General features: G+C 33.0%; 1 protein-coding gene across 1 annotated transcript; it reads left to right on the plus strand.

Annotated features, from left to right (window-relative positions):
* Positions 1–730: 730 nt before the first annotated feature.
* On the plus strand, positions 731–11,270 carry LOC145270387 (uncharacterized). Its single transcript, XM_080126037.1, has 3 exons — positions 731–1,000; positions 4,096–4,160; positions 8,871–11,270. Exon 3 carries the CDS (start codon positions 10,472–10,474, stop codon positions 11,156–11,158), a length of 687 nt encoding a protein of 228 aa, XP_079982163.1. The 5' UTR covers positions 731–1,000; positions 4,096–4,160; positions 8,871–10,471; the 3' UTR covers positions 11,159–11,270.
* The last annotated feature ends 1,432 nt before the right edge of the window (positions 11,271–12,702 follow it).

Below are 12,702 nucleotides of genomic sequence, written 5' to 3' on the forward strand. Positions count from 1 at the left end.
AAAGTAAATAAATAATTTAATCACCAAAGTGTTGTATATCACAAATTGAAGATAAAAGATCATTAAATAATATATTCAAATTTAAACAAAAAAAGTAGTGTTTTTTTTTTTAGAAATTTACCTGTAAATCCAAAGTTTAAACCTTTTTTTTTTCTTTAAACCCACGTTATTTTTGTTTGTTTGTTTTAAATGAAACCTTGGTCCTTGCTCCTTTAATTGAAAAAAAAAATTAGGGTTTGAATTACATTTTTCGAGTAGTTATAAGCTTGGAAAGACGGGGGGGGTGGAATTATTCAATATTTTTCACGAAGTTTCTGACACACCTACATGTGTTAATTGATTGTACTGGCTTGGGCGAGGGGAGGGGGTCTAATTAATTTTTTTTGCACAAACAAGGTTTATTTTTTAATCACTATTTTAAGACTTTACTTTACTAATTTTCTCTGAAATAGTAAAAAAAAAACAAAAAACTAATACTTTCAAGTTAAGTTTTAGTTTCTAACGACGCCGTAAAAACATTTCACGTGTATTTTTTCCGTATAGATATTAACTGTGGTTCTTTTTCAATATGTTTATTTTTAATGTGTTTAGTAAACAGCACAAGCACCAGCTTAACTTTAAGCTTAAATGTTTCAAACACAATAAAAAAAAACAGGAATCTAATAAATAAATAAATAAAAATACGAAAAGACGGCTTTAAAAACTATCAGTTTCCGCCATTAAATTGCACAAAGGTGAAACCTGTAATCTGTTCTCTCTCATGTAAATATGAAAATGCTAAATAAAATGATACTAATTTTATCCGTGATATTAACCAAATCAGCTCTATTTCGAAATATTTTTTTTCTATTTTTTCTCTTTAATTTTGTTTTCTGCGAACTTGCTCTTCCGTTCGTAATCTTGAATGTTAAGTTTAGCTTGTAAAGTTAATCACATTTGAAAAATCGTTTCTTTATAAAAGCAGATAAAGTTAATCGAAAGCAGATTATAAAACAAAAACGTAAGTATTACTACATGAATTTTCAATATTGACTTAAATGTAAAAAAGCAAAACAACTTCTCTATCGTTTACGAAAGAAAATATTTTTAACTAATGTTTTTTTTTGTTTACTAAAGGAAAAAAAATATAAATCTTGTATGTTTTTCATTGTTTAATGATTTTTGTTTTCATCTTTTTTTCAATTTTCCCAATGGATTATTATCATTAATCTATTTTATTTTCAATACTTTAACATAAAAAAACAACGATCAATGCCTAGAATCTGACGTAAAGCAATATATATATAGTGTGTGGTGGAGTGTGGCAAAACGTCCCTATGGAAAGAAGGCACTGAAATTGAAGGGTATTCCTTCAAGAGACTCAGAAAATCGTTATCCTGGTTTGCATGTGACGCACTGACGCAGAGAATTAGATTTCATGATATGAAGAAATTACTTTTTCCAAAAGTGGGGATCACTATTTTACATAAATTTAATGTAAAATGAGCGGTACAAGTGCACTTATTGATCCATGCTGAAATAATGTCAGTTTTAGAAAGCCATTCTTAACATGGGGAGAGGGGGTGTTTTGTACATATTCTGAATTAATGCAATTTAATAATAAAGAAGATATCATAAAACTTTAATTAAACTTGAATATAATATATTTAAAATAGCGCGGGTCAATAAGTGCACTAGCAACAAATGAGCACCCACTTTTAGGCCACACGGTAATAATTGGGGGGGGGGCTGCCTGAAAGCTGTTTTGGTAAATTGTTATTTACTTTCGACCTTAACAATCACATGACGATTTCTATAGTTTTTTTGTATGCTGAAAACGAATATCCCATTAAACTCTGTCACAAACAAGTCGTTTTCCAAATATTATACAATGTAAAGAATTGTCCACCATGGATAACATAAGGAATTACACTGTTTAATAATCAGAAAACTACTTAGCGGTAGAAATATGCATATGCTTGCATATACAGAAGTGGTCACCACTGATAACATAAGGAATGACACGTATCTGTATACAAATTTTTCTCTTTTTTTCTGTTCTTTAATCTCCTCAGGCTTTATTGGAAGATGAAATTAGAAAAAACTTTTAGCTCAACTCACTAGGTTGTCATAAAGTGGGTGCTCATTTTATGGTAAATTAATAATGAAAAGTGATACCCCACTTTTTCAAAAAGTACATTTTTTTCATATCATGAAAACTATTTCTTTGCAACACTGTTAAAGCAAATATTCGCTTTCAGTACTCCCGAAAAATTATAAAAGTTGTAATCGTGAAACATTTGCGGGGGGGGGGATATTCTAGACATTGACCAGAAAAACTTCTTTATAGTTTACAAGAAAAAAATTACGAATTATAAACGATTCTCACTAGTTTCAAGTAAAAACACAATGCTCGGCGCATGCATGGAAGTGGTATGCTCATGTGTACTTGTCACTAATCTACCAGATTATCAAAAAAATTCAATATTTACAATTTTTAAGTTGTGCTCTGTTTCTAATACAAAGTTCTAGTAAATCGATCCCCCATTTTGGAAACATCGACCTTTTCAGCCAATTTTGCGAATTTAGCCCTTTTTTTTTTAGACTTTTTGATATTTAGTCGTTTTCTCCTTTCTTTAATTAGATGTTTGTATTCTCGTCTAGTGGTTTCAATATGAAAGATCGATGTATTAGTAACTGTTCACACACGTAAGTGTACCAAAGTGTTTTCCTGTTAATTTATTTGGAAATGCAGTTATCAAATTTTCTGTTCGTTTGTTTAAAAAATGCTGATAATTAAATAAACTTATTATGTTGCAGTTTTAACTTTTCTCAAAAATACATTTAATAAACTTTAAAAATAACTTTGACTAAATTAAAAAAATGATCATGATTTTTAAACAAATGACAATATTACGGTTTTGAATTTTTTAGATAAGGAATGATTCTTTGTATTATTTAGATTATTAAGATTACTGTTCCCATCTTGAGTGTTATTTATTTTGCAAATATTGTAAAAATAACACTTAAGATGAGAACAATAGTCCAAATAATCCAAATGATACGAACAAATCAAAATATGTTTTTTTCTTTAAATGTATTTTTTACATGTTGAAAACTTGTTTTGTTTTTCCTTGCAATAATGGAGATTCCATGATTACTGGATTTAATTTTAATTCTGTTTTGAGAATTGAAGATGTGATAGATGAAAAGGAAGTTATTGTAAATGGGGCCTTCATAAGTAGATGTTCTGAATTTGTGTATGGAAAATTGTAACTTACTTGGCTAGCATGTGTGTGTGCTTCAAAGGATTGGTCATGTAACAAAAAAGAAAAGAAAAGAAAGAAAACCTAAAATGGTTGACGATCACTTATGCAATGCAGACTGTTTCTATTTTTGAAAAAAAACATACTAAAAAAGACATCATTTCTCAGATTAGCATGCGAAGAAACTGATCATTTTCTGACATGTGCAAAATCATAAAAATGGTATCTGGTTTCCTTCCAACAAAAAATTCCCCTCAAATCATGAGAAACTAACAAAAATTATTTGTCTTTCCTCCATCTATCCGCAGCCAACTTTATGCCTGCATAGGTTAAATGGCTTTCTTCAAAAAGGAAGAACAAGAGCAGGATAGAAAATTAAGAAAATGCAATCAAAAATGCAAATTGACCAATTCTCTTCGTTTCTAATTAAAATACATGACTACTTTTACAAAACTTTAAAATTGACACCATTATATATATATCGGTGGTCAGTCCTAGCGTGATATGATCATTGTTAAAATGGGGCAATTTTCTATGCGATATTCTATTGATATTCTTAGCCAACTCAATAGCACTCAGATCAGCTCGTATAAATGAGGGAGGCTTGATTGTCGGCTTTTGCAGATTTTGAGTGTCAGTATATTTGGAAACATACTTTGCTTCAGTTGACTTTAAGCAGTGTGCTAGGGGAAAACAGTAAACCCTTATCATTTTCATACATTGCTACCAAGTGAAACATATGTTGCACAGTACATTTTTCATCAGCAGAAAAAATTTGTACATTTCGTTTTTATATAAAAATATAAAAACTTATTTTCTGTTTCTTTACTCCGTCATATTCAAAATAAAGAGAGAGTGGACCATAAGATGGATGGATGGAGCCACACATGTATGATGGTGATTTTGTAGCTGACTGTAAGTTCTCTTTTCTTTTGCTTTTTCCTCTATATGATTATAATAATGTTTTTTCTTTTGTTAAATGTTTTAATATTGGGAACACCTGACGCATGGTGGAAACTAGCTGATGATAACCACGCGGTAATTTAAAATTAACATTGGTAGATGACACTCGATTGCTACCATGTGTACATACTGCTAAAGTTAATAATAAAATTTATAATCTTTTTTTACTCATTCTTAATGCTTTGCATACTTTGTCGAAGTCGTTAGCTGCAATCAACTCCGAAAGTTTCCTGCATATAATGAACCCTAAAAAGGATTATTCTTGTAAAAACAGAATATAGACCTTACCCAAACTAAACTATTCCCTCTCACTTGTTCCTCTTCCCCACCTCTAAACTCCGAATATACTTAAGAACTTTCTGAACAAATCCTAATTTTGTCTTTGGCATCTGCAAGTGATGCAAATAGGGGATAACTCACATCCAAACTATTTACAAGTTTAGTTATGATACTAGATGTCATGACTTTCCTCTCCATCAATTGTATGTTAGACACCTTATCCAGCCTTTTCCATTGATGTCAACTCTTCCATATTGGCATATCAGCTTTTCCATGGATGAATCACTATCAGACTCAGAGCAGCCAATACAGCCTTTCTTAACGGTCTTTCACGTTCCTTGATTGGCGATCTTTAATATGAGACGCGACTGTATTTTCTCCAATCTGAAAATCTATGAACTTTGTTTTCGCATTTGAATTCTCTATCAGTTTTTCTTAGCTTTCATAATGTTGTTCCTTACCAATATAAAGATTGATGTATCTCTGTAGAGCGATCTCGTGTTGCTCATCACCCTAGTATACTTTACAAGTCATTAATCTATTATGTAATGGCAAGATCATATATCTATTGATCATGGTGAGGAGTCTCTCATTTCACTCACAATGAATCTGACAGCTGAACGACTGTTTCTGCCTTCTTGTAAGGGATTGGCAAAAACCACGATACTGTAAGGTAGGGGCCATTGCAAAAAGAAAAGGAAGCAGATTGTACACCTGCATTCAAGGTTATTGCTTGCTTATATTTCTAGTTTGGCATACATATTCATTCACCTCCAGGGTCAGAATTTTTGCTTATATAATGTAAATTTAGTGCAAAATTTTGTTGAAAATTCAAAGACTCACGTTTTCTTTTTATGACCTTCGTTTATTTCCTGGATTTTTTCCATTACAGCTGTTTCATGGATGAGTTGGCAATTTTACGATTTATGTTTCCATAAAAATATCCTGTCCCCACCAACTTCTTCAAATGTTTATCCATTAGATTTTTACAACAAAAGGTATATTTTTAACATGCTGAACATCGTAATCGGGTAAAAAGATTTCCACAGCAATGCTTCCTCACTTCCTCCATCTTTTGGTGTTATGTAAAGATAGTTTTCCGGTTTAACTTGTACTTTCGTATTTTTATTTTTTGTTTATAAATTATTTATTTTTGGTTTAATTTTCCCTTTTTTCCTATTTGTTTTTGTTCCAATTATCATATAATTTTATACCTATATTATGCGTGTTAGTTTTAATATTGTTATTTTGCTTGGTGTTTGAATTCGTATTATATTACCCGATGCAGGGGAGGTCACTCGTGGTATCATTTTGTGTATCTAATCTGCTCTAGTGCGTGAAATTAAATATCTGTTTCTGTGCAAACACCCGTGGATTACATCAAGTCGTTTGTTTAATAATTTTTCTTTTGATATTAGTATATGGTAAGATTCTAATATACATAGTTTACATCTTTTCAATTTCAAAGTAGGTTTATATATTCCCCCCTTATCAATTATTGACCATCTTAATTTATATTCAGTTGTATTTTCCTATAATTCCTTAATCCATACTACTAAAGTGGTTGAGTTTTTCTTTGTTTTTTTTCCGATTGTTTTCGTTATTGCTATTGGTTCTGTTTCTATTTTCGTTATAGTAGTTGTGGTTGTCACTATTGTTATGATCTTTTCTACCGTTGTTTTCATTTTTATTCACATTGTTGTTTTCGTTATTTGTGGTGTTCTTTTCTTTCTCAGTTTCATTTTTAAACGATGCTAGGTGATTACGATATCTGTCCTTTAAGCAAGTTCCGGTGCTCCCCAGATATACTTTAGTTTCATTATTAGTTATAACTTCACATTTGTATACTATGTTTGAAGATAAACAGTTCCCCTCATTGGACATTCATTAGGGTCCCGGCAGTTACATTCTTTTACATTGTTAGATTCATTTTTTGTCCTATCTCTGTTTTTCAAAAGTTTTTTAATTTTGTGTTATTTGAGCCAATTATGGTATTTGTTAAGTTAGCAGACGTTGAGAAGGATAGCTTAACAGTGTTTTTTTTATTAATTATCTTACTTAGTTTACTATCTTGCGGGAAGTTTTTTTTTTCTAGAATTTGGTAAAATTCCCTTGGGATATTATTTTTTCACGTCTGGCGCTTCCTTCTATTTTTCTTTTTAACTTCTCTTTCAGTTTTATTATGGTCTATCTTTTCAATTTTCGTTTTCGTGTTTATTGTAGCTTATTTTTTTCATTTGTTTTTGCTCTTTTTTCCTTTTTTATATTTCCTCATCGACATGTTGTAAGATATTACATTTGCATTGTTTATTGGTCTTTCTGTACATATGTTATTGTTTTGAGTTTACTTAACAAATTTAATTTGTTCATTATATATCCTGATCTAGTTGTATATATATATATATTGTGACCATATGCTGCAGTACATATAATTGCTCATAATTGTTCATCGTCTGCAATAAGTAATACACAATCTCGTTCATCACCATCAACGTTTTTGTTTCAATTTAGACAATTTACCGTTCTTCATCTGCATCTTTAAATCTAAAAATTTCCTTATCTGCTTCTTGTTCCCTAATAAGCATGATCTGCATATAGTCCTGTATGCATCTTTACTTAACTTTTCAATTCTGAAGTGAGTCCCTGAACAAAAGTTGAAAATAGCTGCTACTTAATTATACTATTGACGGAAGATCAAGATAACAAAACAACTCAAAACAATTTTTGTTAACATCTTATTATCTACCTAGCTTTTTCCTTACTTTTGTTTTAAATCCTAGTCATCACGAAAGAGATAAAAAAAATTAGCTTAAAAATTTTTGACCATGTATATCTGTTTTTTTATTATTATTTTATGCACATCACATATATGTATATTTATGTGTTGGGTTTTTTTCGAGCAGAAATAGGAGGGTTTTTATTTTTTGGTTTCCCTCAACTTCACAGGACCCTTCTTTGTCGTATTTTTACAGTTCGTCAAGGCCCCCTCATTATTTGTTAAAATAACTGGTCAGAAACGGCAGCAAATCAAACGTATATTCCACTATATACGATCTGCTTTTTTGAAAGCTGTGTGTGTCAGTTTACCTTTCACCATTTACAATATCAATAATGACAAACTAACCTCATTGTCCTGTGCATTTGCTACCAGCTGTCATGCATACACCTTCACGCTACACCAATGAATTAAACTCGTGTCTTACTTTCCAAGTCATGTGATCCATGACACCATAAATATTTCTTAATTTTTTTTTTAAGAATATGTTGTGCGTGTGCACTCGCTTGTGGAAAAATTATGACTAAGAGACTCTGTAAATATGGAAAATTATACAAACGTGAGCCATGTCAATGTAGAGAGATTGAAAAATCAATTATGGCGGAATATATATGAATGGAAAAGGGAAACCATAGACTCTTATAGGAATAAGTAAATATATATAGATTGAGAAAAACAGTGAAAAGTAAGCTATCTTAATAAAACAAATAAGCTTACAACCAGCTTAAAATAAGACTTTTAGGCAAGAAAGCATCTCTAATTGTAATTGTTGTCATTCCAGGTTAGACAACGTAACATCGAGTCCATATGCTTTAATTTCCTCTAGTGACTGTCAGGAGATCACTAACCCCCACCGTTCTGTCAAATTGCAGAAGTGCTATACTACTAAGTATTAACTAGTTCATTGTGTTCCTGCTGTATTTGCGTTACAGTAATGCACTAAATTATATTAAAATATAATTTCCCATAGTACAGCATTTCTTTATGCCTTCTCAATTTGAACTTAATTTTGTAAATTGACGCGAACATTAGACACTTCAATTAAAATGCAAATATGAACAGGTAAATTATAGAGGAATAAAAGATGAATCAAATGAGGTATACCCCTTTACAAGCAATTTATCTTAAATTTACAGGTTTTGAAAAAATGATAACTGCAAACTTTTTGGGGGCACTATATATATATATATATATATATATATATATATATATAATGTGATAGCGTCTAGAAATAAAAATGTTCATAAGTTTGTACTAGGATTGTCTGCCAGGGACCGTGGTGCTATGGTTATAGTACTTGGTAAAATTCAGTTGTAACTTACATACTTCTGAACGTTGAGTTTTCAATCCTCAGTGAGATTGAAAATAGAATTTTTAATAAGGTTTTTTGCAAGTCATCTCTAACAATACGAAGCATGCAACACTCATGTACTAAATAAAAGGTTTCATTCAAAGTTTCACAGGGTTGACAAAATACACCTGAATGAGATCTGAGGTAACATAAAAACGTTGTGAAAATAATAAATGTTTTGGATAATAAAAATAAACAAAGAAATTTAAGTTAACCGCATGAAATATAATTTTTCAAATTCATTTTATATTTTCAGAATTTGCAACAATGAAAAGAAATTATTGGATGAGAAGGACTTTTCTTCATTTGTGATTTAAAAAAGGTTTTAAATAATTTAACATTTTTTCATATGAATTTTCTAAAGTTAAAATTTACTAGGCTGGAAATCACCATACACTACATTGCATATACATTTTGTGGAATCAAGTGAAATCCAATATGGCTGATAAACCACATTCTTGTGAAGTATGTGGATCTTCTTTTGTATGTAAATCACATTTGTTGAGTCATATGAAAACACATACAGGAGAGAAACCACATTCTTGTGAAGTATGTGGTTCTTCATTTGCATGGAAGTCAAGTTTGTTGCGTCATATGACAACACATACGGGAGAAAAACCACATTCTTGTGAAGTATGTTGTTCTTCATTTGCAGATAAGTCAAATTTGGTGCGTCATATGAAAACACATACGGGAGAGAAACCACATTGTTGTGAAGTATGTGGTTCTTCTTTTGCACGGATGTCAAGTTTGTTGAGCCACATGACAACACATATGGGAGAAAAACCATATTCTTGTGAAGTATGTGGCTCTTCATTATCACATAAGTCAAGTTTGTTGCGTCATATGAAAACACATACAGGAGACAAATCATATTCCTGTGAAGTATGTGATTCTTCTTTTTCACAGAAATAACATGTGTTACATCATATGAAAACACATACGGCAGACAAACCACATTCTTGTGAAATATGTGGTTTTTCTTTTGCACATAAGTCACATTTGTTGAATCATATAAAAAACCATACAGGAGAGAATGGGAAAGCCTACTACGGTATCTTCGGTCTCTCTGCAAAGGGGTTTATTAGTGTATCTCAGAGTGTCTCTACAAAGAGACATGGATTGATATACAAATATGCGAATGCTTCTTTCACAAAGTAAACCCCAACCAAATGTTTCCAAAAACATATATGAACAAGAAAAATTTTAAAAAATAAACACTGGCAGGACGATGCCCAGGATAAAAAGGTCCCCTTATCATGGCTATGCACTGGGCCATACATGGAAAATAACAGTGCAATTTATCCCAGTGATACTATTACAGGTAGGAACACTACGCTGGAGAATCCACCAGACCAGACAAATTCTGATCCTGGACTCTGGAAAAACTAAGCAATGATCACAAGAAACCGCAATTATGAAATAGTGAATTGGTCAATTGCGGAAAAGAAAAAATCCTTCACTGCTTCAAATACTCAAGATTTGAAAAATGGGGTAGGTGCAAGGACAAAATATTTCAGGGCCAAATAAAAAAACGCATCTACCAAGAGAAAAACTGGAGGCAACTACAACCAAAAATTACTCTCACAAATTGATAAATATATACCTCCACATGAGATTAATGAAATAAAAGAGAGAGCCATAAAAGTGGCTGAAACTGACTTCAGTTCCCAAAAAAGCCCAGGGAGAACACCATGAAACAGTGGAGCCGGGAAGAAAAGTGGACCCTTATATGAGCAATGGAGCCAAATATACAGGCTGAAAGAACAGTGTGCAGAATGGCAAAGAATTTTCTACCACCCATACAAAAATAACATCCCAAAGGGAAGACTGACTTCCCAGAAATCCAACTTTTTGATGAGTGGAACATTCTCGTATGATGAGATTGCAGAACTAAAATGCTGCACTCACCAGATGGTGACAAACGGGGAGTGCCCAATCGACAACCCCGTCCCCATGCAGGAACCTAACCAGGCAGCCAATATATATAGCCCAGCAACAAACCCTGTGGCACAGGCACGTGACACAATGGAGAGATCTCCACCGAAAGGAGCACCTAACAAAATCTCATCAATTAATGACCTGTCAAAGAAACAATATCACCAGATTCTGAGACGACAGAGCCAAAATAATACTCAAAATCTACTGATAGATGCAGAGCAGATTGAGCTAGAGAACCTGCTGGCCAATCAAATTGAAAGAACTAGGCATCTACAACTACAAGACCGACCCAGACTGGTCCAAATAAAGATGACCAAGGCCTTAAAAAATCTCGCTGTAAAAGTGAACAATGCCCTCTTAGTACCAACAGATGCTTCGTTAACAGATATTAACCATGCAACATATGAGGCTGCATGGTTTATCCAAACAAAACTCCTTCCCCAAACATCAGAAAGGAAACAAAGAGCACATGGGAGACCTAAACCAAATGAACCAGTCTGGAAAACCAAACTCCAAAAAGGATTAATGGTCTTAGAAAAGAAATATCCCAGATATCTTTTTTCCTGCAGACCGAAAATCCCGGACAAAACTCAAAGAAGGTGAGAACTTTAAAATCTCGATACTCCCTTCAAACCACGAACCAGCAGAAAATCAGGCAAAAGTGAAGGGCTTAGCTGCACAAATTAAAAAATAAGCAACAAAAAATTGAGTCCAGTTCCATAAACAGGTTGTTTGACTGAACCTCAAGGATAGTGTACCGAAATCTCATCAGAGATAATATCAAAGTAACGTCACCACGCACACAAGAATAGATCGATAAATTCTGGAGGCCATTGTATGAGGACCCAAAACAACATCGGGAGAGGTAGTGGATAGGCACAATAAAAGGATCAGTCAATGCCAACATTGGAGATTACCAAAGCAGCTGTAAATAAAAAGATAATCCACTACAGCAACTTCAAAAGCCCAGGAATTGATAACATCCCAAATTTCTGGCTAAAAAAGCTGACGGCACTACACCAACACTATGCTCTGGTATTCAACCGAATTATTGGTGACAAAGAAGAACCACCAGAATGGCTCACTATTGGCAAAACAACTCTTATATCCAAGAGCCAGGAACCACATTTGCCAAATAAATACTGGCCTATCTGCTGCCTTTCAACCACATACAAATGGCTTACTGGAATAATTGCCGATGCAATTTATCAGCATTTGGCTGATGGTGAATACCTTGAGAAGGAGCAGAAAGGGTGCGCAATAAACAAGCTTGGGACAAAAGATCAACTTCTTTTGAACAAAACAATCCTGGAAGACTGTAGGAAGCGACAAAGAAACCTGTCAATGGCCTGGATTGACTACGAAAAGGCATTTGACAGTGTGCCTCATTCCTGGATAATGCGGTGGCTGGAACTGTATAATGTCGATGAGTACATAAGATCTTTTATTACAAAACAAATGACAATGTGGCAAACATCTATTTCCCTACACCACATGGAAGGGACAATACAGTTTTCAAATATTAGCATCCAGCGAGGCATATTTCAAGGTGATAGTCTATCACCACTACTATTTTGCCTTGCAATCGATTCACTCAGCAAGCTTCTAAAAAAATGTGATGCTGGGTACAATCTCAGTAGAGGCAGAAAAAAGATGAAAGTAAAAGAGTGAATCATTTACTTTTCATGGACGATCTAAAACTCTATGCAGAGACAGAAAAACACCTTGTCTCCCTGATAAAAATTTTGAAAACGTTCTCAGAGGATATCTGCATGGAGTTTGGATTTGACAAATGTGCTAAATGCACAATAAAAAAGGGGGAAAAACAACATCCAAACATCTTAAGATCAAAGACAGCCTCATTGAAGATTTGAAAGAGGATTCCACATAAAAATACCTCGGCATTGAGGAAAACATTAATGTGGAACACGAAAAAATGAGACGTAGAGCAGAACAAGAATATACAATACGTCTGAAAAAGACCCTCAAATCTGAACTAACCCCTAAAAACAAAATTACGGCTATAAACCAGCTTGCAATACCTGTGATCACGTACGGTTTCGGTATTATAGACTGGCCTCAATATAGCAGAAACAGGCTCGATACCAAGACCAGGAAACAACTATCCCTACATAAGGTAACATACT

Source organism: Euprymna scolopes, chromosome 46 (genome assembly GCF_053919585.1).
Source record: "Euprymna scolopes isolate OS-2025 chromosome 46, ASM5391958v1, whole genome shotgun sequence".
In the NCBI taxonomy this organism is placed as follows: domain Eukaryota; kingdom Metazoa; phylum Mollusca; class Cephalopoda; order Sepiida; family Sepiolidae; genus Euprymna; species Euprymna scolopes.